We start from the raw sequence: 26248 nt of genomic DNA on the forward strand, positions 1-26248 counted from the left end.
CCTCTAAAAGGTGATGTTTAGCAAGAGTTCATAACAACCTAGAGAAATGCTTATGTCTGTTGTTAAGAGATGAAAAGCCAGATGCCAAACAATGTTTAGGTATCTGAGAGTTTAGGCATGTAAAAAGAGAGACAGTGAGTGACATTTAATTCCTACCACACTGACAGTCATAAAGGGAAACTTTTTATTTTTAATTTGTTTAAAATTTATTTTGCCTTAAATCTCCCCTTTTTTCATATATAACTAGACTCTTTCTCCCTTTCTAACCCCAAACAGTGAGGCCTCTACCCTGCCCTTATCCCAGGCCCCTTAATTGCTGTTCTAGCCATTCCAACACAGATTACTCACAGTTCCTTGAATATAGCATGCGTTGAGCAAATCCCTTTTTTCTAGCTAAAATGCCCTTCCCTGCCTGTCTTATCTGGAACAATCCTATGCCTCCTTTGAGGTCCAGCTTAAACATTATCATCTCTCCAAGCCCTCCCTGTTACACAGCCATGCACCCCACAGGCTTCCTGCTGCCCCTATGGGTCTGTCGAGTTTCCTGCATACATCACTGGGGGAACATTTCTCACACCACATCAGGGTTAGTTCTGTTTTGGTCTCACCTGCCAGGCTGTGAGGTCCTCAAAAACAACCTGTCCCATCACCTTTCTGGAGCCCCAGCTCCTGACTGAGAGCCAAAGATAAGAGTCATCCTATGACTGGGGGTCCTTAGTTGCCCCAGGCCTCTCCTGTGCATTTGACAGCCTCCTCTAGTCCCTTGAACCAAAGGAATCCAAGGCCTGTGCCCTGGGAATGGCTGATCAGGGGCTGTGCTTCTCTGGGCATGGGAGTAACTGGGGCCATCCAAGAACTTACTCTTTGCAAACACGAGTTTGATTAAAGGGCTAAAAAGGCTCATGTGGCAACTTTCCCAGACACCTGGGGCCCACATTATAATGTAGCACCACAGGCAGGTTTGGGGTCTCACCCTCCCCTGGACTGACCACCTGTGGGCCTCTCAGGGGCTGCCCTTGCCTCTGACGGTCTAGTCTAGCCTGGCATCTTGTTACTCAAAGTGTAGTCCCTGAACCAGCAGCCAGGGCTGGTTAGAAATGCAGGGTCTCAAGTCCCATCCCAGGCCTGTGAGTCATAATCTGTTGTAACAAGATCCCAGGTGATTTGTGAAAGTGAAAAGCAGTTCCCCTATTGGACATCATCTTTGAAAACTCTCAGGCCAGAACTTGCCCACTTCTGCCCAAAGGTGGTTTTAGGACTCCTGTACATTTAGTTGTTCACAAAGGATCATAAGGTCTCAGATGGAACTGTCTCAGAATGAGTTTCTGAGCCCACAAGCATCCGTTTTGGCTTGGGTTTTGTGTGGTAGAGTTGCCATCACAGGTGTCACGGTCAGTCTGAGTTATTGGGCTGTTGATAGAAGATAGACACAGAATCACATCCAGGTCTGTGTCTCATCCAGTCACTGGCCTCTGTGGGTCCTGCTCCAGGGTGGGTGCTGGCTGTGCTTTTACCAAGCAGCTTTTGGCTCACTTCTGCCTCCTGGGGCATAGAAGGAGGAGACCATCTCACTCAGGGGCTGGAGGGGTCCTATGGTCACCAGCCTTCTCTCCCCATGTCTGTGGACAGAGTCCATTAGGTGCTTCATTGGCAGGCGAGAAGCATCCTCACTGTTTCCTGTCGCTGGAGGGAAAGTGGAGAGGTGGGTGGGCCATCTCTCAGGTGACGAGGACGAATTGAAGTAGCTCGGTTAAATTGCTGATGTGTTGCCACAGCCCCATGGGTAAGACCAGAAGTGCAGCTGCCCGGGAATGACGGCAAGGACCCCCACCTGAGTCAGTGTTGTGTGTGCCTGTGAGAGTGTACGTCCACCTGCATGTGTGTGGGTGTGTGTGCAAGTGTATGCACTCACACTTGAGTGAGTCGTTGGTGTGGTCAGTGAGTAAGGCAGCTTAGCTGGGCCCCATCCATAGCATAGTACCTGTCGGAAATGCCCTGTGCAGTTTTTTCTTGGCTTTTGGGAGCTCTCTGCACTGAGTCTTTGGAGCCTGAGATGCAGGATCTGTAGCTGGAGGAAGAGCTTGTATGGGATGGAATTGGCTGGCCAAAATCATTACCCTCTCCTTTCACCCCTTATATTCACTGATTGTGCAGATTTGGCCTGGATTAAACTTGGGCTGGGAATGGGGTCAGTGCTTTCAAATTTCCAAAGGAAATTTGAGAGTGTGGGGGACCCTTAAGGGACAGACCTGGGCCTGCCAAGTGGGAGTCACAGGGATTTAGGGCTCAGGTGAAGGGTAAGAATTTTGGTTAGACCTGAATGTGTGTAATGAGCTTCCCATCACTGGGGGGTTTGCAAGCAGAAGCTTGAGCAAGGCAGGGCTCTGACAGAGGGTGTGTCCTGGGAGGTCAGTCTGCAACCAGCTCTGGGGATGCATCTAGGCTTCATTCCATCAGAACCCCAGCATGCTGATCAGAGATGGGGAGAGGGGAAGATGGCTGAATTATCTCCATCTATCTATGAAGCAAAAGTTCCTTGCAGCTTTCAAAGCACTGTCCCGAACTGCATTCATGAAAAGAGGCGCCTCTCAGGCACTGCCTCAGCATTCTCCACCGGAGCGCCCTTCTTGGGCAGTGTTTCTGGAAGTCAGCGCCTTCCTTCCCATCTCATCAGGCTGGGGCTGCCACCACGGAAGGCTCAGTTACCACTTCCCAGTTGTCACGAAAACAGCTCTTAGAGTGTGTGAGGTGGCCCCAACTTCTTAGGAATGAAAGTTTCCCCTTCTCTGAGAATGGCCAACACGGAATTTTATTAAGGATTCGGAGAGTTGTTGGTGAGAAATACTTGGAGCTGTCCCAAGAGCAAAGCCTGGGTGTTCATTACCTGCTCTTCTCCAGGAAGCTGACTGGCCTCACCAGACCCCCACTCCCACTGTCGGATCCCAATCCCCAGGACAGTGCCCAGTCAGGTTCCACCACCGGCTACTGGCTGCAGCTCTGCCTCCACAGAGAAGTGGTGTGGCTTCCATCAGGCTGTCAGCCCCCTTCCCACCCGGCAGAGACGCCTGCCTTCCAGAGCAGGCTAGACTCTGTTCCTGGCCCACTTTGAATCATCCCAGGAGTCTTTACAGCAACCAACAAATTGCAAGGCTGGCAGGTGGGTCTAGAAATGGCCTTCTTGCTCTGTCCTCAACCCACCCCTGCCAGATGCAACTCGGGCCCACATGAGGCCTATGTGACATCCCCTGCCCAATGTCGGGAAAGGGACAAGGAGCCTTGGATGGTGTCTGGGGGTGGTGCAGATTGGTGTGGCAGGTCTACCTGGTTGCCGGCCTTTGTGGCACAGATTGCAAGATGGACAAATGGAACCCAAGCAGAAAGTGGCCATGTAGGGAGGGGTCCATAGGCAGGGACCAAGGAGCTGGGGCGGATAGCCTGTAGAAGCAGACTCCGGTGGAGGTGGCATGGATTTGGTGTCTTCACACCTCTGAAGGACCAGTGTGAGGACTGGGAATGAACGTGTCCTGGGAGTCTCAGTTTCCCCACCTGGGAAGTGAGACCAGTAGTTCCCACTTCAGAAGGGTCTTGCTGAGACTTGATGGGTATCACATCAGGAAAGTACTGGCATCGTTGCTAGCACTTAGCACTTTCTGTGTGCATTGTCTCATTCAGTCCTCACAATCACTCTCTGGGAGGTTAGTTTCCTCCTTGTACAGACAAGGAAGCTAAGATCCCATGAGAAGAAATAACTTGGCCGGGGGCCCAGCCCATGGCTGGTCAGCAGCAGAGCTGGACTTTGAACCTGTCAGCTCCAACTCCAGAGCCCCTGCCCTAACCCAGTCAAGGTGCTGCAGGAAATGTGATTGGAGCTCTCATCCTCCCACAGCCCTCAAGAAGTATCGCATGCCCTTCATCTCACTTGCACTAATTTCTGCCACATCTACACCAGGATATGTTACGGGGTGGTGGCTTCCCACCTGAAATGGTTCCAGCCAGGGTTTCTGTAAGGGACTGGGTTCTGGAGGTTCATGCCTTCATTGCGGGGGAACCAGCGCCATCCCATGGGTTGGTCATGTCCTGCCACCACTCAGCACAGAGAGGGGCCCACATACCATAGAGTCCCACTCTCCCTGTCCTTCTGGGGAAACTAAGGCTCAGAGTGGAGAAGGGAACAGCTGGAGACCTCATGGCAGAGCCACTCAGGCCATACACGTACATACACCAGCATTTCCTTTTAACCCAGTGGGTAAATGGCTATGTCTTTCATAATTTGCTCTTGTGTCTGAGAAGTAAGTAACTGCAGCTCTTGAGCTTGATGGAGGAGCCAGATGACAGGAGGGTGTGCGAAGGGCACCCCCCAGACCTTCTTGAGAAACTAAGTCATCTCATTTCGACTCACCCTCTGAAGCTTTGTCTCCATGAAAGTTACTCTTCAGGCAGTGTCCTGGGCTCAGTCAGGTCTGCCTTCCAGCAAAGATAAAAGACACATGACTCAAATAGTGCTCAGCATACTTATTTTGGGTACTTATCTGTCTTCCCCGCTAGCTCCTTGGCAGATTTTAGAAGTTTAGGACATGTTGGGACCCACGGGGCAATGGGAGGAGTCAGACAGTCCCAAGTTCACCTGCCAGCTCCACCCTTCACTGCTTCAGGACCTGAGACAGACTGTTCAGTCTCCTTGAGCCCTAGTTTACTTATCTGTAAAATGGGGATGGTCACAACTTCTCACATTGGATCTCTGTGATGATTAAATAAAAACAAAAGATCTGAACGAAAAGACAAGATAAGCCCTAAACGATCATGCATGTAAGAATTGGTTTTGGTGTTCAGAGAGGGCTTGCTATATTACATAAAATTCAATTTAACATAGAAACCAGGCTGTGTAAAGAAATACTTAGTGGCCACAGAGGACCTGTTGCCAAAGCTCATTCCCAGTAATGCTTGGCAGTGGGAAGCAGGGATGGTGTGGAAAGCAACACTTCTTCAGGAAACCCCATATCTCAATCCAGCAACAGTTCTAACGAGTCCCCTGGTTCTTCCATTCTTTACTCAATCCCTCCGAGGATTAGGCCACTGGTCCGCCTGGGTAGGAGAGGGTCCCCGGGGCCTTCCTCCGATCCACACCTTCCCTCTTCTAGGTCTGACATGTCTGTGGATTTCTTTTGTGCCTGGAGCAGTGAGTCTTAAACTTGCAGGCTTCAGAATCACCTGGAGGAAGTGTTACACAGATTGCTGGGGTTCCACCTCCAGGGTTCCTGATTCAGTAGATCCGGGTTGAGGCATGGGAATTTGCATTTCCAACAAGTTCCCAGGTAATGATGATGCTGCCATCTGGGGACTCCACTTCGAGAACATAGAGTGTATAGAGTATATGCTTTGTATTAGGTGTGGAGTTGGGGTAGAGTTAGGGAGGGGAGATCACCTCCAGGAAGCCTTCCCTGGCACAACCAGTTCCTTCCCCTCTGTGCTTCTACTACACCCTGTACTGGAGTACACTGGTTTATTCTGAAATAACTAGATACACACTAGACACTGTCAGCCTGTGGGGTGCTTACGCTATGGTGTCACCCCTTAGGCAGCCTCCCTCTTGAGTTTTGACGCCTTCAAAGCCTCATCAAGTGAGGCTAAAAGGGAAAGTAAGGCCCCAGGTATGTCTATTTCCTAAACAACTGTGAATCATCTCAGAGCCAGCTCAACTAGCTAATTTAAAATAATCTCATTAAGGTAAGGAAGGATGGGGAGGAACCAGGGACAGGAAATTAACATTTATTGAGCAATAATTGTAATTCCAGCGTGGGTTAACCCTACAGAGCCTTGCAAGGTAGGGGTCACTTCATTGTCGTCACTCAGATGACGGTACTGAAGCTCAGAGAGTGTGAGCAGCTTGTCCATAGTCACACAGCTGTGAACTTGGGCCAGTCTGACTGCAGAGCACTTGTTCTCTCCACTGCTGTGTTGATATCCTGTGTGTGGCTGGGGTCAGGCTGGACATTCCCTTGCACGCCAGTACAAGGCAGAAGCAGTTGTACCCATACGATGTTGCCCTCATGACTTGTCACTGTCCCCCACAAACACAGTCACTCTGAAACTGGTTTAACGCCACCATTGTGTGTGTAGGACACTGCTCCACACTTGCTATTCCCACCAAACTATGTGACTCATCTTCATGTGCTCAGAATAAACAGGGCCCCAGTATCTGCAGAGGGTCCCTTGGAGAATCTTAAACCTGGCCGCCACCACCTGTTCTAGCCGGGAGAATGCTGTCTCTTCCAAACTGGCTCCCCTTAGGCTCCCATGATGCTTCCTGTCTCCTGTATAGCTTCCCAGAATGCCTTGAGCCTGTGAGGAAATTAACAATTGTGTTTGTACCAAATGCTTTTTGCTATGTAATGAGTAACAGTTGTAATTAATGTTTAACACGTGTGAACAGCAGGTCTGCCCAGGAAAGGGGGGTTTCAGTGAGAGAACTGGGATCACTTGCTTCCTTTGGCTAATGTGTTACTGAGGGACAGGTTTTTCCAGTTGGTTTTTCTATTTGACGTATGAATAAATTCATTTAGTAAACTAAAAAAAAAGTAGAGAAGAAAAACATCAATGTTTAATAGCTTTGTTTCATCTGCTAATTACATTGATAGAAATATTCCTCCCAGTGCCTTTGTCTCCTCAGTGGAAAAAAACCAAAGAGTTGATAGAATACCTTTGCTCTTCTGTTTGGCAGCTTAGAGATCTTCATGTGGATGGAGATTTTTAAATTCCCTGAGGTCGGAGACGCTGCCTGTCTTGTTCACACCTGTGATCTGTGCCTGGCACACAGTGAGCCCTCAGATATTTGAGTAAATCAGGCCAGATGCAGTAACTCATGCCTGTAATCCCAGCACTTTGGGAGGCTGAGGCAGGTGGATCACCTGAGATCAGGAGTTTGAGGCCAGCCTGGCCAATATGGTGAAACCCTGTCTCCACTTGAATCCAGGTCTCTACTTGAATCCAGGCCTCCTGAATCCCAGAAGCCCCTAACAAGTTCAGCATAAACCCTGTGTGCAGTGTAATACAGTCTCAAAAACAACCACAGTAACCACAGTGATACAACTATGAGTACTCACTGTGCCCCCAACTCTCAGTGCATACTACCACCCCCACTGTACAGATGAGGAAACAGAGACAACTTGGCCCAGGTCATCCCACCAACAAATGACAGCACAGGACTTTAAATCCAGATACCCCGGCCCCAAAATACAAAATTAGCGAGACATGGTGTCAGGTGCCTATAATCCCAGCTACTTGGGAGGCTGAGGCAGGAGAATCGCTTGAACCCCGGAGGTGGAGGTTGCAGTGAGTCGAGATCATGCCACTCACTCCAGCCAGGGCAACAGAGCGAGACTCTGTCTCAAAAAAAAAAAAAAAAAAAAGATATTTGAGTAAATCAGGTCTCAGGAAAACCAACCCCGTGTTCTCTTAGGAGCGGTAGAATACCAATAAATCTCATGGCCTGCCCACACACAGACGGTGTGTTTTCATGTCTTTCTTGCATGCTCTATACCTGTCTCCTCGCTATGTGAGACAGTGGGAAGGCATTTCTGAGTAGCCATTGACTGCTGTGGCTGCCACCTCTGGCCTCAACTCCCAGGGAGAAGTGGACAGCATGTCCCTGCCTGTCTGAGGATTGGCTGTGAATCCAAATGCCACATTGTGGACCTGGAGACTGGTGTGCTGGTCGGGTGCAGGCAGCCCTGGCAAGCCATGTTTGTGGCCAGTACCTGGCCTGTCCCTCCACCACCGCTCCCCATCTGTCCTGGCCTCCCTCACAGCCATCCACAATGGGCAGCAGAGAAACATACACAGTGGGGCTGGGGCTTTGGGTCTTATGGACAGGGAGACTCATTTCCACAAATGCCCAGCCTGCTCCTTGCAGGTCTTTGGGCTTGTGGATGGGGAAAAAGTCACTTTCCCAGGCTCTAGGATTCTATGTAAGTGTCTGTGGGTGTCTGCAGGTGAAAGTGTCAGGAGACATACTGTATCAGACGTGTGTAGGTTCCCTGTGTGTTTGACAGATGGGCCTGGCCTAAAACTCAGGAAGGAACTCAGGCACCGGGGCGAGGGGTATCTGGATTTAAAGTCCTGTGCTGTCACTTGTTGGTGGGATGACCTGGGCCAAGTTGTCTCTGTTTCCTCATCTGTACAGTGGGGGTGGTAGTATGCACTGAGAGTTGGGGGCACAGTGAGTACTCATAGTTGTATCACTGTGGTTACTGTGGTTGTTTTTGAGACTGTATTACACTGCACACAGGGTTTGTGCTAAACTTGATAGGGGCCTCCAGGATTCAGGAGACCTGGACTCAAGTCCAAGTTCATGTCTAGCTGTTGACTCTGGGTGAGTCAGTCCTTTTTCCAGCCCTCCATTTCCCATCTGCATAATGAGTTATGACAATAAATATGGCTTGCTTTGGCAGCCATAGAGGCCTCTGCATTCGGGTTATTTCATCATCTTCATTGGGCTTTATCTTTAGATTTCCTGTAGCCAAGCAGCAGATCTTAGGGTGGGGTCCTTGCTCCCAGTAATAGCATTCATTTTTCCTCTGGGGATGTCACAAATAAGAGGACAAAGGCACACCCCTTCTGCCAGGCCTGCTGTCCCCATCCCAGGCTTGGACATGTGTGTACAGCATTCCTGGAACCCAGGCAGCGTCCTGGCACCTGCTTCACAGCCTTCCCGCTTGCCTGCTTTGTGGTGAGTTGCTGGCTGCCTCCCTTCACAATGAGGACCTCTGTTCTCAAGCACCTCCCATCATGAGTGGCAGCACAATGCCCTGAGGTCTGTGTGTGTCTTCCAGGCGAACACAGAGGCCTCTTGTTGGTGATCCTGGAAATACAAATCAAACATTTGCTGAGCCGCTTGTCCTACAGGTATCTGGAAGGAACCTACACTCACTGGGCAGGTGGGGTAGGTGGGTGAGCGAAACTCACTCTTGAACTGGAGGGAAGAAGGGGCCTCACCTCTCTGGGCCTCGGTTATGTCATCTGTAAAATGGGAGTTCTCATACTTGTTTAGGAATTCTAATACTTGTTTTGCTGTGTGTTGGTGAGGGTCAGATGAGATGATACAATACATTGTTTGGAAAGCTGAAACAGCAGAGGCCCACTGTCATGCAAACAGAGTTTCAGTCATCTACAGGTGTTAGTGCATTGTTGTGAAAGTTGATGGCATTTTCATAGACTCCGGGGGTCATGTAGTCCACCCCACCTCCCATACCAATGCATAATCTCCCCTCCTTGCCCCTTCTTGGGGTTGCACAGCTCCCTGGGCAGCAGCCCCTTCTGTGCTCTCCACCCCAAGCTCTCCCCACTCTCACCCACCTTTCCCCCTCACCAGCACCCTGGAGTCCCAGCCTAGCTGTCGGTGCTATGCAGGAACCCCTGCCAGGGACTGTGTGCAAGGCCCTGGGCACCTTGACTCTGCCTCTGTACTTTGTTTTGATAGAGTACTAGAACATTTGTGAACCAACACCAGGGCCAGAACAGCCTTCAGGCCCCTCCTGTCAGCCACATATGGTTTACAAATGTGGCCCATGTGCATTCTAGCTCATCCGCAGAGGGGCTAAGAAGCTTGTGGCAGTTGAGAGCTCCTTGCAAGTCAGTCTACACACGGTGCCTTGTTTTTCATCATTCCAACCTTTATTGCCTCTGCTTAAAGGAAACTTCATCTTATACTGGAGAACTGAGAGGGTCATAGACTTCAGGCCAGAAAGAAGCAGCCAGACAGTCAGAACTTGGAGAACCATACCAGTCTCCTCTGGGTCCTGTTGCTCCATTCCAGTTCTCTTTGAATGACCCCCTATTCCTGGGAGCCACTGCCCACCCCCTTGGTCAGTGGTGAGGACAAGAGGATGTGTGGCAGACTGTCAACTCTTCTCTCATTGCACCTCTGCCAGGAAAGGCACTCCTGGGTAGGGGAGGCTGCCCAGGGCTGCAGTCCCAAAGCAGAGGGCTCAAGGGCTAGCGCTAGGACCCACTGCCTCTCATAGCAACCTGTTCCTATTGCCCTGGGCAAGTTACCTGACCATACCAGGCCTCACTTGTAAAAACATGGGCAGTAATAGCACTGACCTCATAGGCTTGTCACAATGACTAGAGAAGAACACAGACTTTAAGTCCTCCATGGTGCCTGCCCATGAGCAGGAATCACTAAATAAAGAGTAAGCTAGGCCAGGCGTGATGGCTCCTTCCTGTAACCCCAGCGTTTGGGGAGACTGAGGTAGGAGGATCACTTGAGGCCAGGAGTTCAAGACCAGCCTGGGTAAGATAGTGAGATGCCACCTCTACAAACTTAAAAAAAAAAAAAAATTAGCCCAGCATGGTAGCATGCACCTGTAGTCCCAACTGCTTGGGAGACTGAGGCAGAAGGATGGCTTGAGCCCAGGAGTTCAAGATTACATTGAGCTATGATCATGCCACTGCACTCCAGCCTGAGCGACAGAGTGAGACCCTGGCTCTTAAAAAAAAAAAGAAAGAAAGATGAAGCCATTTTTCAAAATTGTTCCCAAAGTCACTTGAGGAGTGAGTCCAGCTCCTGAGTTTCCTTTGTTGGCTGATGAATGGAAGATTTATAGTCCTGTTGAGCAGGGTGCAGGTTCATTCCTTCAACAGGTGTTGAGCATCCACTGTACATCAGGCACTGTTTTAGTTATTGGGGATTTAGCCTTGAACAAAACAGAATGAAATGCCCTGTCCTCTTAGAGCTTCTGACTCCAGAATTTCAGCAGGAGCCATAGAAAAAGAGGTGGTTTCTTATACAGGCATTGTTTCAGAGCATAGATGTGACCGTGGGTCGGGGTTACCTGCTTATAGGGGTCCTGCCTGGACCTTGGTACGTCATCTATTGCCTTCACGGTACAGGTATTGTCAGCCCTGGTTTGCTGATGAGGCAGCTAAGGCTCAAAGAAGTTTAAGAAACATGCCCCAAGTCACTCAGTAATGACAGAGACAGGATTCAAACCCAGGTCCTCCTGATTCCTAAGCTGTGAGTCGAGCCACTGCAGCTCCTCCATTCCCTGGGTGGGTTTCAGCCATGGGCCATTCATTGGAGCTAGCTGCAGGTCAGCCATTGGGAGACTCCAAGGAGACTGAGGCACAAGGCCCCATCTCTGCAAAGTGTCCAATTGTGAGAAGACACCTACATGCCTCAGTGTTACAGAGGCCAGTGCCAGGACAGTGGTGCAGACTTTGGAGCTCAGAGGAGGAGAAAGGAATTCTACCTAGGGGTCTAGAGCAAATCCTACCTCAGGAGGTAACGTTGGAGCTGAGCTCTGAAGAATAGCTGTGTTTTTTGCAGAGAAATAGTGAAGTAAAGGGATTCTAGAGGGTAGACTTAGCCAAAGCAAAGCCCTGAAGACAAAAAAGCAGATGATAGATCTGGGGACTGCCTGTCCTTTGTGACTGGCGCCTAAGGGTGGGTGTGGAACCCACAGGGGTTTTGTAGGGGAAAATGCATATTACATCAAATTCAGAGGAACTTGAGCACCAGAATGAATTTGCCCTTTGCCCTGGGGCACTGGGGAGCCAGGAAGGGTTTGCAAGCCCAGGAGAGCTATACTTTAGAGATCCATCGGCTTTTTGGAGTTTGCTCTCCGGCCAGCTCTGAACAGTGGACAGGACAGTGGAAAGAGATCCACCCTGAAGGAACACATTTATCTCATCCAAGCACCTTCTCCTCATGAAACTTCTGTGAGTTAGGGGCAGACAAGAGACTGGAGAGGGCAAAGAAAAATAAATCCCAGGCGCAGCACCCACAGCACCCAGGCTGACTGGGAAGGGTGGTGTGGATGCCCCCTGAACTACAGGAGATATACTGAGGGCTGGGAGCCACCAAGAGGGAGACGATGGTTCTCTGCAGGTGGGATCAGGGTAAGCTTTGTGGAGGAGGTGGCATTTATGCCAGACCTTTTCTAGACATCATTCAGATGGAGCAGAAGGGCAGTAATTCCAGGCCTAGAAGTAGGAAGTACACAGCAGGGAGGCCAGATGAGGCCCAGCTCCTGCCAGACCAGCAGCCCTCAGGTATTCTTGTGGGGAAGGAAGACCCAAGGGTGGGATGAGCTTGACCCTGCAGGCCTGCAGTCCTGGGCTCGACCCTCGCCCTGCTATCTGGCTTTGAGACCCTGGAGGAGTTCCTCCTACCCTTCCTCTGAACCTCTGTTCCTCACCTGTTACCCACGTGGCAGGGCCAGTAGGAGGGATAGAACTAAGCTAGGTGTCTTGGATGCTGTCTTCTGTTGTTAGCAGTGACCACACTTCAGGACTGATTGGTATAAAATCTGTAATACAAGCAGATCAACCCAGATGGGAGGGCCAGGAAAGCTTCCTAGAAGCGGGGCACTTGAGCTGAGCCTCAAGGAATGAGTCGTGTCACCATGGCAGAACTTTTGGAAAGATATTGACCAGGCTGTCTCTCCCATCAGCCACCAGGATCTGGTCTCCATCATCGAAACCAAAGTCGGAAGCTTCAACCTGAGCCTCAACCTGCCCAGCTCTAAATCTCACTTTCCTCCTTCAGATTCCGACTCCCATTTTTAATTGCCCATAGGTGAAATTAATTAGGTTCTGTCATTCTCATGACTCACGGGGGTAGCACATTTTTTTCTCTAAATGCAGATATTCTTTTGAGGGATTGTGTCTTTATCTTTTGCAAAAAAATCGCTAAATTAAAAGAATTGCCATGTTAAATTGCAGATTAAGGAGAAACTTAATTAGAAGGAATGAGAGCAGTTGTGTTTGCAGCTTTTGTTCTTAACATTTTTTTTTCTTACCCTGCCAAATCACTGCACTTGGAGTTCGTATATTTGTATTTTAGGTGAAATGATTTGCCTGATTAAGCCTGTCACTCATCACCACCTGTTCTCTCTAAGATATATGGCTATATTATTAAGCTTGCCAGCAAATGTATAAATTATTTCAGTGGGGAATTATAGTGTTGACTAGGATGTTACTAGTTTTTAATCCAATTTATCTGGTATGAAAACCAATTTTTTTCCCAATAAAGCAAAACAGCAGCTCATTAAGTTTCTTCATTTAATCACTTATTGAGCATCTGTTCTGTTGCCAGTAACTGGGCTAGGCATGGGGGAAGGGGCACATGGTACAGCCCCACCCTCAAGAGGCTCCCCGGGAGCCAGGAAGGACACGCAATTAGGGTGCTAAGATCAAGGCAAGTCTTGGGAGAGGTGAGGTCCAGGAAGTCTTCCTGAAATAGGTGACCTCTGGAGGGTAAGTGGAATGAGTCAGGTGAAGAGGTTGGTGGACCTGAGACTGGACAAGCAGCCGGGTCCTAGAGAACCTTTTGGGTTGCGCCGAAGAGCTTGGGCTCGCTCCACAATCATGTTCTCTGCTCCATGCCTCTCTGCTCACTTTCTGTATCGGGACATCGATTGTAGAGATTTATATTGGCAGAAATCCCCCAATCCTGATTTTAGCTGGTAGAGCCCCAGGATGTCAGGAGTGAAAGTGACTTATAATTCATCTGGTCCCTCGGTCTCCTGAGCCTTTGGCAAAACTAAGCCTAGAACCTCACTTGCCGCTTAGTCCCCTTCCTATGCCAGGCCACTCTGCTGCCCTTTGACACTGGCAGCCCCATGGGCCAGGATGCCTGCTGAGTTGTATCCTCTCTATTCCTAACAACCAGAAAATTAGCAGCAGGGAGGCATCATGGAGAAGTACAGGCTGGTCCCATGCTCCCTGACCATATCCCCTTCTGTGCCCATCCCAGTGGGCATATCACCCTCCCCCAAGCCAGAAATCTGGGCATCACACAGCAGTCATCCCAGAGTCACTCCCACAAGTAGTCAAGCTCCTACATCCCTGCCGTCATTGAGGGGGTCAGCTTCCATCACCTTTTCCTGACTGGTCTTCTCGTCTTCAGGATTGACCCCAAACCCACCCTCCACCAGCACTCAGAGAGGTCTCTAAAGCCCATTCCCTGATTATCCCCATCCATAAGTTCAAGTCCAAGCTCTTTAGAAAGGGTCTCCGGGATGACGTGGCCCCAGTTTGTCTATCCATCCCCAGTGCTCTCCCCTTCCCAAGGTCACCCATGAAGGGCTCTGCAAAGTAGGGGCTCGGGTAAGAACCTGCTTCACCTCTTTCCTTCTCCCAACCTCCTGTCCAAGACCATATGTCCCATGATTTGTTGCCATGAGGGTGCTGTCATTCAGCCGGAACCCCAGTGGGAGATCCAGGCTACTGGAAGGCCAGGGAGGGGTAGAAGCCGGTGGTGATGTGTGTGCTAGGGCCCCAGCTCCAGGTTTTAGCCCACCACCACAAAAGCCCCCTTATCAGCTGATGGGAAAGGGCCTTCTCACTCTCTAGCCCCAGGACCTGTCCCCTGGGAAGGCCTTGAAGTCATTGCTTTCTGTGTGTAGTTGGACACAGGACGGAACTGCGGCCAGAAGGAAGGTCAGGAACCCCCAGCGAGTCCTCGCTCTGCCCCCTCTCCACACCACCAACCCTGGCATCACGGAGCTGTAGTTGTCTCTAAGGCGTGGCCTCCATGCTGCTTTCCTGGAAGCTTAATTAGGGCCTTTGGTGAGTCTTCCTCTCGTGGGTAAGGCCAGCCCATCCTTCCAGTGCTTAGGTAAACAGCCTGTGGTCACCCATAGTCCTCCTCCTCTCACGCTGCACTTTGCATGCACAGGCAAGTCCTGCCATCTCTGCCTGCAGAATGTGGCCGGATTTGACCACTGGCGGGCACTGCCTCACTGCCCTCCTGTGTGCTCTCTGTCCCTCTAATTAGCCAACTGTACTTTTTAGGGCAGTTTTAGGTTCACAGCAAAATCAGACAGAGTCCAGAGTGTTCCCACATGCCCCTTGCCTCCATCTCTTTTGAGCACAGCAATCATGTGAGGAAGTGCCCGGTCAGAACGGCTCTCCACGTCTCTCAGAACAAAGCCAGAGTCCTTCCTAAGACCTAGAAGCCCGGCTTCCTTCCCAACTCCCTTCCAGTCACTCTGGGTCATTTTGTGTCTCACTCTAGGCACAGTCCCACCCCAAGGCCCCTGACTTGCTCTTCCTTCTGTCTGGAGTGTCCTTCCTACAGATGTTCCTCCCTCCCTTCAGGTATTTATTCAGATGTCACCTTTGGAGAGGGCTTTCCTGCCCTGCTGTATTTTTCTCAGTAGCACTTGTCACCAGCCGTTGATATGCAGATTGATTTATTGCCTGTCTCTCCTCACCAGGCCCCTGCGCTCCATAAGGCAGGGATCCTTGTCTATTGCGCCTACCGCTATGTTCCCGGCCTTGAACTGTGCCTAGTACGTGTGGATGAGTGATTAGGAGCGTCATCGCAGGTGGACTACCTGCCGGTGTCACTGCTGGGTAGCAGGCTGACCACACGCTCCGCACAGTCCTGAAAGTGGGTGGGTCCGGTGTCTCTGGAGCCTTCTGTTGTCAGGAGCCTCCCTTCCCACTGTTTTCCAAAGTGGTTAATGGAGAAAGAGTGTCTTAGAGGGACAGAAATGCCCCATAGTCCCTGATAGGGAAGATGGTTCAGTGGCTGAGATGTAGAACAGGTTCATCACACTCCTCGCTTTCAGCAGACAGCACGTTTCCCTGCTGGCACTGAGGTTTCTCCAGGTCCTCCTGTGAGCATGGGGGTTGATTGCCGTGTGTCTGGCCGGGCTTGGAGGACAGCTTGCCACAATCATGCTTGCTGATTAGAGGAGAGGTTTATGCCTTTGTGTGGCACAGCCAGGGACATGTTTGTGGGCCTGCAGCTGGCCTCAGCTTCAGGAATCTTCTTCTGCAGGCTCTGGCCTCGTTTCTTAGGCACCCTCTGTGTGTCAGGTCCTGGAGTATCCTCCCTTCTGACCTTCACAGCAGCCTGGTGAGACAAGAAACAGGGACTCGAAGAGGTTCAGTAGCGTAGCCGAGGCTTGCAGCTAATCACTGACAGGCTTAGGAGAGGAACTCAGGTTGGTTCAGTTGCTTCTGTGAGGTGCCTAGTACTGTGTGTGCATTGAGCAGACACAATAAGTGTGATTTATAATAACAGCACAGACTGTGTTCCAGGCACACTGCTAAGATTTATAGGTGTGTCACCTGCTTTAATCCCCATGAGATGGGTGCTGTCATTATCCCTATTTTTCAGAGAAGGAAACAGGCCCATCTGGATAACTGGCAAGGTGGACTACTGGTCTCCAGGAACCCTCTGGCAACTCCAGTTTTAGCTCAGTGCTTTCTGTTCTTTGTGGTGTCTCCAGGGTCTTCCTCAGGGAGCATCCTCCCCCAGCCTCTGGGAGTGAACGATGCTCCCACAGGCCCAGGACAGGGAGAAGAGCATGTGGATGGCCCTTCCTGTGCTTTAGGCACTGCTCCAGCCTCACCTGGGTGCTGGATCCTGGTCCCATACAGGGGATCTGAATATAGGGGATGTAGTATGACCCCTAAGTGGCACTCTGTAGGAGTATCCCAGGGAAAGGGACAGATGTGGCCAGTATGGCCTGAGGTGGGATGAGAGGAGGAGAGGAGCCACTTGGAGGCAGATTTTTGGCCCAATACAAGAAACAGCCTTTTCCCCTGAGAACTGTCCTGAGGACAGCTCCCCCAAGGCAGTGCCATGCTCCACTGCTGGAGGCCGCAGAGAAGTTCCTGTGGGGGTAAGGCTGAGCTCAGTGGCCTCTGGAGGCTCAACCAGCCACTCACATGCCCCATTAGGCTGTGACCACGTGGGTGTCCTGTCTTAGGAAGCCAAAATCTTTTGTACCATGTTATTTCTTTGCTTGAAACCCTTCCTCCTGCAAGTTGTAAAGTGTCAAATAGAGCAACTGAACGTTACCCTTCTGTGCATCACAGTAGCTCCCTGGGCTGAGCTCTGCTAACCCTGCACTTTCTCTCTCTCCCTCCCCACAGCACAGTTTAATGGCAACGAGAAGCGGCAGTCATCCCCCTCGCCTTCGCGGGACCGGCGGCGCCAGCTTCGTGCCCCTGGAGGGGGCTTTAAGCCCATCAAACATGGGAGCCCCGAGTTCTGTGGGATCCTAGGAGAAAGGGTGGATCCTACTGTTCCCCTGGAGAAGCAAATGTAAGTTCTGAGGGAGCAAAGCCCCACCTCACCTCCCAGTTCACCTAGTTTTTGCCTTCTCTTTCATGTCATCTTCTTTTAAAAATCCATAGATTGGGCCAGGTGTGGTGGCTCACACCTGTAATCCCAGCACTTTGGGAGGCCGAGGTGGGTGGATCACTTGCCTCGGAGTTCAAGACCAGCCTGGCCAACATAGTGAGACCCTGTCTCTACAAGAAAAAAGAAAGAAAAAAATACAAAAATTAGCGAGGTATGATGGCATGCACCTATAGTTCCAGCTAGTTGGGAGGCTGAGGCAGGAGATTCAGTTGAGGCCAGGAGGTTGAGGCTGTGGTGAGCTGTGATCACACTACTGCAATTGAGCCTGGGCCACAGAGCGAGACCCTGTCTCAAAAAAAATAAATAAATTCCCAAACTGAGACATGCTAGAACTCCAGGGGCCTTCTAGTCTGCCCCTACCTCCCCGTCCGTGTACACATGGGCAGGCTGAGGCTCTTGGAAGGTCGAGGCTCCCACCCAGCCAGTGGTAGGCCCAGGATTAGAACACATACCTCCTGGCTTCTAGCCCTGAACTTATGCTCTCCACACTATGTGGCCACCCTTACTTTCAATGGCAGGAGGGACAGCAAAAAAGAGTCTACAGGGTTCACTCCTCCTTTTTACATCCTAGTTTCTCATTTCATCATGCAGCAAATAAATTCTTGGAAGAACTAAATATAAACTAAATCCTTTTCCCTAAGTGTAAAACTACGTGTAAATTAGATTTATTTTCTAGCTACAGTCGTGTTCTTGCTCCATGTCTGCTTGATACTGTTAGAGTTGGGCAAGGCCTTTCCACTCCTGAGATTTCCACTTTTCTCAGCCCCTTTGCCCAGAGGTTTCTCACCTCCAGTCAGTGGCCAAGTCCCATCTATGCTGCCCCCAAGGTCCGACATCCTTTTCTGTCCTTGCTGCCCCCAGCACTGTGCAGGGCCCAGCCCTTTATTGCCCCTCCCCTTGGCCATGGTTATCATCTCGTTGCTCTGCCAAATCATCCCTGGGTGCAGGTTCCTGCTCTGTTCTGAAACCTTCAGTGGCTCCACATTACCCCCAGGATAAAGTCCCACCTCCCTAGCCTGCCATTCATTCTGTGTGTTTTCAGTTTCTAACTGTGCCTCATACCTGGATTAGAATGAGCTTCTCCAGGAACTTGACAAAGCAGGTGCAGGACTTGTGCTGGTGTCCTCAGGTGTCTTGTCTGCTTAAACAAGAAAATGTACAATAAAGGGTTGTCAGCCCATTGCCTAGATGAGACCATCAGGGCCCAGAGTGGTGCAGAGCCTTGGCAAGGACTCATGGCTCAGAGTGCCCCCAACCTCGTGACCCAGTCCCTGCCCTCTCCCCTCCTCTGTCCTCCACTTACTCTTTGCTTTTCTCACCCTTTGAGTAAGCACATATAAGACCACGAGACTCACTGACACCACGCACGGTTCGTGAGCCCTCCCTGGTGTGTGTCATGTACTATATTTGTCTTGGCCCGGGGATTCTGGTCTTGGCATGGCCAGCAGGGCATCCCCTCACAGGAAATTCTCACTCGGTGAGCAGGATGCAGGGTTTTCCGAATGACGTCATATGCTGCCCTTTTAAGCAAGTGCTGTCACCTCTGGAGGCTTCTGCCACCTTTGTGAGTGCTCCACTCCTGCGGTACAGGGCGCATGGGTGGGGTTGGGGGCTGCTCCTAGCCGGTACTGTGAATCATGTCTCACAGCTGTGCAGATCATCTGGCAGGTTTTGCTTATTTCTGATCAAACTATGTACTTTTAATCAACAAACTGTGACCCACAGATGTTCAGCGTGCGTCCTGACCAGCAGTGGCCAGGTCTGCCTGGGTCAGTCTGGGCCCAGCCTGCCCTCTCCCATCCCCAGACTCAGCCTTCATCGCAAGGCAGGGGGAGTTGGGCTGCCTTTCCTTTCCCATTCCCGCTTGATGGGGCCACCAGCCAAGTCCAGAGTCATGACTGGCTTTTCCTCCCCCATCGTCTCATCTCTCCACGATTAACTCTCCAAGATGAGTCAGAAGTCCTGACTCATCACTCACGGGGTGTGCTTAAGGTAAAATCCCACTTTGGATAGAGCCTGATGACCCCACCAAAGAGGATCACTTTGTCCCCCGCTGGACTGATGCTGCTCTAGAGTTCAGGAGGCGCCTTCCGGTCTGAACCTCTCCTCCACCCTAGCACAGAGGGAGTAGGAGGGGAGACCGAGGCACTGGGGGTATGCCCCAGGTCACACGGGGTGGCTGTGGATGGGCAGGCACACATCTGCCTAGGTGCCCATACCGCCTGCCTCGCCTTCTGGGACAGCAGAAAGGCTGCTTCAGTGCTCAGGGTCTGTCCCCACTGCCTCCTGGAGGCAGCCCCACACACACCCCTCTTCCTTCCTCCATCATTACCATCAGTATATAAACATGTCCCAGTAACAAACTTTGCCAACATAAGTTAAAAAAAAAAAAAAAAAAAAAAAAAAAACTTGACCTAACATTCCTCTCTAGGTACTGCCCCTGCTGAGAACAGAAACTCCATGAGGGCAGGAACTTGTCTAAGTCACCACTGCATCCCCTGTGCCCAGAACAGTGCCCAGCACGTAACAGGTGTTGAATAAATGGCTGTTGCATGAATGAACAGTATCCAAAGAGCTGCCAGCACTTCTCCCCTCTCTGTCACCTCCCCTTCTCTCTCACCCACTACAACCAGCCTGGGTCCCCAGACGACCCCCTCTGTCCTCCGTGGCAGTCACCACAGTTGACCACTCTCCTTCTGGGCCTCTGGGCCTCTGGGCCTGGTGCTCCTCCTGCCTCCATGGCCACTCTTCCATCTCCTCTGCTGGCTCCTTGCCTCTTCTTGACCTGAAGGTCCGACTTTCCAGGGCTCAGTCTCTTAACTACGTGCTCTCCCTGGGTTGTCTCTCCCGGGATCCTGGTGGTGACTCACAGATGCATAGCACCAGCCCACACCTCTCCTAGAGCTCCTGACTCCTACGTCCAGTTGCTTCCTGGCATCTCCATTTGGCTGACAAGTGGGCATCTCAAACTTAACGTGTTCAAAACTGGGCTCCTGATCTTCTCCTCAAAACTTGCTCCTCCCCTAGCTTCCACACCTCCATAAACGGTGTCACATCTAACTAGGTGTGGCTCAAGCCACAAACCCTGGCATCATCTTAATTCCTTTTTTTGCTGGACACCAGCATCTGTTGCTTTACCAAATTCTGCCAGTGTTCCCTCCAAAGGACGACCAGAATCCATCATTCCTACACCTCCGCAGCCACCTGCCATGTGAACTACTGCACTAGCATCCTGACTTGTCTTCTCTGACCCCTCCTCAGGCCAATCTGACTGACTGACTGTAAGATTTCCCAGGGCAAATAACATCTCTTAAAACTCTTACTGCTGAGGATGAAATCACACTTCTCCTCTTGGGCACAAGAACTGGGCCCACCTCCTGCCCGCTGCTGACAGTGCCTGGGCCGTTCTTGCCGCCTTCCTGCTGTGTGAGCACCAAGCGCATTCCTACCTCAGGACTTTTGCACTTGCTGCCTTTTTTGCAGAGAAGATGTTTTCTTTAGCTCTTCACGATTGGCTCCTTCTCATGTTCTCAGGCCGCATGTCATGTCTCAGGGCCTCCCCTGTCCACTCATTTCTAAGCAGGCATCTCACCTAACCCCAGTCACTGCCTTATCGTAACCCCAGGATGCCTGCATAGCCCTCGTCACTATCTGGAATTGTTTCCTGTGTCTCTCTGTTGACTCTCTCTCTCCCTCTGTCAGCCCCATGAGATCAAGGATATAGTGAGTGGTGAGTAAATACTGGATGAGCTCATGGGTATTGGCTGGGGTGAGGGACGAAAGTTGAGTCTCCCTAATCCCCCTGGTTCTGACCTGACTGGCCAACCCCATGAGGTCCAGCCCATCCCTGAGATGACCTCCTGCCTGGATTCTCTTTCCAGGTGAAGCAAGGCCTATGTGGGCCCAACAGTTGGCCGTAGCCCCCCACAGGATCGCCCAGCCCAGCCTGACTCCTGGTCTCCAGCCTCCTGCTGACAAGCTGGCCAGTGCCGGCCTGGCCCCCAGATCCAGCACCCTCTGCTCCTTCTCTCCTTTGTTCCTCAGCCCCTTGTCCCCTGCCCTTGCCTCTGTGTGGAGCGGTCAGGGAACGGACTGGTAGCTTATCGTGTTAACCACCCGGATTCCCCTTAACAAGAATCCAGAGGCCATGCCCCCTGTCAGAGCAGGGCTTGCTCCTGAGCTCAGGGAGGGTGGATAGCAGGCAGCACCTCCCCAGGGACCACTTCTAGGCCTTTCCCTGAGGATGGCTCAGCTTCAAATGGCTGGGACTTGTTTTTCTAATAAAACGTTTTTGTCTGTTCACTGAGGGTGTGTGACACAGTGAAATCTCCCAGAGGACAGCCTTCCCAAACCTGTTAACTCTTACTTCCGAAGTCAGTGCTGTCTTTGTTTCTCCTGATTACAGCCATGTAGCCTTTCTAAAGCATAACATGGGCCTTCATGTCTCAGGAAATGTTTTACTTGTGGTGTTTTAATTGTGGCAACCCATGCATCCCCCAACTTCACGTTCCTCTTTACATATTTCTCTGTACCTTTAGAAAGAATGGGGTCTGTGGTCTGCATGCTTTTCCTGCCTTCTCCCCTGGAAGGTCTCTCCTCCGGATGTCCAGCTTGGTGGCCACCGCCTGGACCATGCACCGCTTGGCCACATTCCCACTGGACAAGGACACTCACATTTACTCTCCAGTCCTTGACTTTAAAGTTGATTTTTTCTCTTAGGGTTTTAATTTGGCTGTGGCCACCGCTACTAACTGTTGAGCTCTGCCTTGTGAGTGGGGGGAATTGCACGGGGATGGGCGATGTAGGTTTTTCTCTGAGGAGAATGTCAGTGCTGGAACTCTCAGGGGCACGGTTTGCAGGACACTCTGAGACAGGCACCGGGAGGCAGCATCCCCACTTGCACCTGGAAATGTAAAATGCAGCCTCTGGATGGGCAGGGGCCTGCAACCATTGTAGATGGGGATGTCACCACGTGGTCTGCGAGGGCAATCTCTTTCTACTAATGCTGCAGCTGCCATCGGTTAAGACTCGCCCCACATCAGGCTCTACGTTAGCCCTTCCTGTGGGGCCACTTGTTACATTCTCACAACCCAAGAGAGGTTGGCATGATCTTCCCATAATAAAAGCTGCCTGGTCAGCGGCTTGCCTGGCCAGTGGGCAGCAGAGCCACCATTTGGAGCAGCATCCATGTCTCTGTGGACAAAGCACACTCCAGCCATGGTACTGCTCAGTGCCTCTGCCTCTCATAGCTGAGTCTCACCCCCTCCACTGCCCCACAGAGACCATCATGTAAACAGGAATGTATTTTGAGTGTGTCCACTCATGGGCAATGAGGATCTTTATTCTTGCCCTGCAATTTTACCATCAGGTCTTCTAGTCGTGAAAATCAGTGAGCCAGGCATGGTGGTGCGTGCCTATAGTCCCACTACTTGGGAGGCCAAAGCAGGGGGATCCTTTGAGCTCAGGAGTTTAAGGCTGCAGTGAGCCATGATCACACCACTGCACGTCAGTCAGGGCAACAGAGGGAAAACCTGTCTCTAAAAACCAAAAAAAAAAAAAAAAAGGAAACACAAAAGGAAAATCAGGCCAGATGCAATGGCTCACTCCTGTAATCCTGGCACTTTGGGAAGTGAGGTGGGAGGGTCACTTGAGCTCAGGAATTCGAGATTAGCCTGGGCCACATAGTAAGACCCTGTCTCTAGAAAAGATTTTAAAATAGCCAGGTGTGGTGGCACGCACCTATAGTCCCAGCTACTCTGGAGGCTGAGACGGGAGGATTGCTTGAGCCCTGGAGTTTGAGGCAGCAGTGAACTATGATCGCACCACGGCACTCCAGCCTGGGTGACAGGGTGAGACCCTGTCTCATAAAAAAGAAAGAAAATTATTGCGCCCATTTCCTCCTCTGATGGGAGATGGGGGATGAGTCGGGCCCTCTGCATGGCACTCCTCTCCTCAGATTCTGCCGCCTGCCCTCCTCTGGCATGTTGGGTGTCTGGGAGCAGTAATGCTGGGATTCCCACATGCCCAAGTGGTGCTAGAGCCATCTGGCAGGAGCATGGACAACTACCTCACTGCCCACCATCCATGTCTCTGCACACGTCCCTGAGTCAGAGCGTGGCCCTCCCGTCAGCACCCTCTGATGGTTTCCATGTTGCTCAAACAGAGAAAAGCCCCTGCTGCAGCCCTGTTTCCAGACCTCTTGCCAACCCCTTCCCCTTGCTGCCTCTGTCTATCCAGGCTGGCCCCTGGCTCTTTCCAGAGCACTCTAGGCAGTTTTCTGCCTTGGCCTTCGCTGCTGATTTGTCTACCAAGAAAGCTCCTCTCTGGCTTCCCTCCTTCCCTCCTGCAGGTCTACACTGAAATGTCACTTTTTTTCTTTCTTCTTTTTTTTCTTTTCTTTTCTTTTCTTTTTTTTTTTTTTTGAAACGGAGTCTTGCTCTGTCTTCCAGGCTGGAGTGCAGTGGTGCAATCTCAACTCACTGCAACCTCTGCCTCCCGGGTTCAAGTGATTCTCCAGGCTCAGCCTCCTAAGTAACTGGGATTACAGGTGCCCACCACCAAGCCCGGCTAATTTTTGTATTTTTAGTAGAGATGGGGTTTCGCCATGTTAGCCAGGCTGGTTTTGAACTCCTGACCTCAGGTGATCCACCCGCCTCGGCCTCCCAAAGTGCTGGGATTACAGGCATGAGCCACCGCACCTTGAAAAGGCTTCCCTGGCCACCCTGCCTGAAATAGTCCCCCACTAGCCCCCAGCCACATGACCCTATGCCACTTCATCTCCATGGTGCCTGTCCTCACACCGTGTGCTCTGTGATGACTTGAGTGTCTGTGGCCTGACTCCCTGCACCAGAGCGTAAGCTTCCCGTGAAAAGAGACTGGGTTTTGTTTGCTGTGCTCTCCCCAGGACCCGGCAGCAGCAGGTGGGCAGTGGATACCCATGGAATGAATCAGGGCATGCCTGCTTGTGTAGGGAGGCTCCCTGCGGGTGCTGAGCCTCCCAAGGCAGGTTAGGGCCATGGGAATCCCATCGTGCTGGGCTCTGACTGCTCTCTGCCCTTTCCACAGATGGTATCATGGAGCCATCAGCAGAGGAGACGCTGAGAACCTGCTGCGACTCTGCAAGGAGTGTAGCTACCTTGTCCGGAACAGCCAGACCAGCAAGCATGACTACTCCCTCTCCCTGAGGTGAGTGCCGCCCCGAGCACCCCCAGCCCTCGGCAGCCTCTGCGAGCATGGTTGGCCACTGTGCCTGTGGCGGAAAGACCCGCCAGTGTCCCCTGGGAAACTTGCCAGCACACGTTATTTCAAGCCTCGGTTTTTCAATTTGATCCTATTCTCCTGGGATGCAGAGGAGTTTTTATGTTTGCCGTTGCTGCCCTCCCAGAAGACGAGGGGCCTTTTCCTAGGATTTTATATTAACTATCCGAGAATAGCTTTCACGTCTGCTGTGAGCCGGGGTGGTACGAAGCTCCTAGCATGCCTCATCCCTCTCTCAGAGCCCACGACGGTCCTTTGATTTTTTTGAGGAACATATTGTCCCCAGTTTGCAGATGAGTAAACAGGCTCACGGAGGGGGGTGTGACTGGCCCAAGTGGCTGGGCCAAGACTTGTGACCAGCCCGTAACTCTCTGCCACTGTGAGCATGACCCTTTCCTAGTGCTCTGGCTTGCAGTTTGGGTGGGCCTGAGTTTGGGTTCGCACAAAGTCTAGGAGGAGTGCTGGGAAGAGCTGGTGTTACTGCCTGTCACAGCTTTGGAAACTCTCAGGTCTTTCTGACCTGTGAGGCTTTTCTGTCAGGATGGGCAGGCCCAAAGATAAGAAAAGGGTGTTTTAGTTGGGTGCTATAGCTGGATGGGACCCAAAAGAATGTCTAAACCCATTTTGCAGAAAAACTGAGGCCCAGAGAAAGGACAGATTTGCCAAGGACACATAGAGAGCTGGTGACATAATTGGGGTGTAAACCCAGGCTCTTCAGCCAGCACAGACCCACAGACCCCCCAGAAGCAGTGAAGCCCTCTGCCTGGCATCGTCTCTGTCCCAGTTACCACTGTTAGAGGCCATGGGAGGGAGAGCAGGCCTGCGGGGACATGGCTGTCAGGAGAGCCCACACACATGCCGGCTGTGTAGACAGGCTTCAGTAAAACCAAGGAAGATGAAACTGGCCTGTGTTCTTTGCTGATGACTGACTCCTCCCCCCGCATCTTCTGGGCTTTGCCCTGAGAGGGACAATGACAAACTGCAGAGTCAGGAGGGCGGCAGGCACGGGCACAGGCGGGCAGGGCATGGCACACAGGCTCTGGGAGTCCACCTAGAGAAGAGAGAGCGTGTGGACACGGGGCGGGGACCATGTGACTCTCAAGGACTGTCGGGGCAGAGGGAACCGATGAGCAGATTAGGGACTTCTGGGCAGATGATGGATAGACAGATTCCAGCTCTGCAAGAGGAAAAATTTCCTAACAGCCAGAGAAGATCAAGAATTAGAGCTACCCAAGCGGCCTCAAGGTAGTGAGCCTGTCAACACTGGGGGAATAAGACCAAAGGCTGGACCACCGCCTAACCAGAGAGGATGCAGAGGGAACTTCTAGCCAGCACGGGCACTCCAGACAAACAAGGAATAGGTACTTTGCTCTTCTCCAGGCTGCTGATGCCTGCGTAATTCATTGTCTGCCATCAGACCTGATGACTGAAAGAATCGGATCGGTTATGGCAGCCAAAGAAAGTTCAATGTGCTAAACTGCCTCTGGGGCTGGGCAGGAAGTGGCCAAAACCAGAGGAACGGAATTGGAGTGAGGAGAGGGCAGTGACAGGGGGGTGTGCATGTCACCAGGCGTGCTGATGGCGCCATCGAGGTGAGTGGCACTCTTCTGGGCTGTGAGAGGTAAAGGAAGCAGGTGGCATCAGCGACAGGACTCAGTGTCACCGGCCTTCCCTGCGTACTGGGCTTCCTCAGTGCTCCAGGGACCCTCTGGGGCACTGGTCATTTGGGTTTGTTACTCTGTCTCCCTCCCCATGTGTCTCTGAGTTCCTCAGTGAACCTCATTCCTCCTGGAATCCCCGTGGCTGGGGGCCTGGCTTGGAGGGGAC

General features: G+C 51.6%; 1 protein-coding gene across 1 annotated transcript in view; it reads left to right on the forward strand.

Moving 5' to 3' along the window:
- Positions 1-26248, forward strand: part of SHB (SH2 domain containing adaptor protein B) — a 148589-nt gene that overhangs the window by 96514 nt on the left and 25827 nt on the right. The window contains exons 4-5 of the mRNA XM_010369997.2: positions 16894-17065; positions 24230-24349. Of these exons, the coding sequence (XP_010368299.1) occupies positions 16894-17065; positions 24230-24349 (292 nt within the window). The remainder of the gene's footprint in view (positions 1-16893; positions 17066-24229; positions 24350-26248) is intronic.

Source organism: Rhinopithecus roxellana, chromosome 16 (assembly GCF_007565055.1).
Source record: "Rhinopithecus roxellana isolate Shanxi Qingling chromosome 16, ASM756505v1, whole genome shotgun sequence".
NCBI classification, from domain to species: domain Eukaryota; kingdom Metazoa; phylum Chordata; class Mammalia; order Primates; family Cercopithecidae; genus Rhinopithecus; species Rhinopithecus roxellana.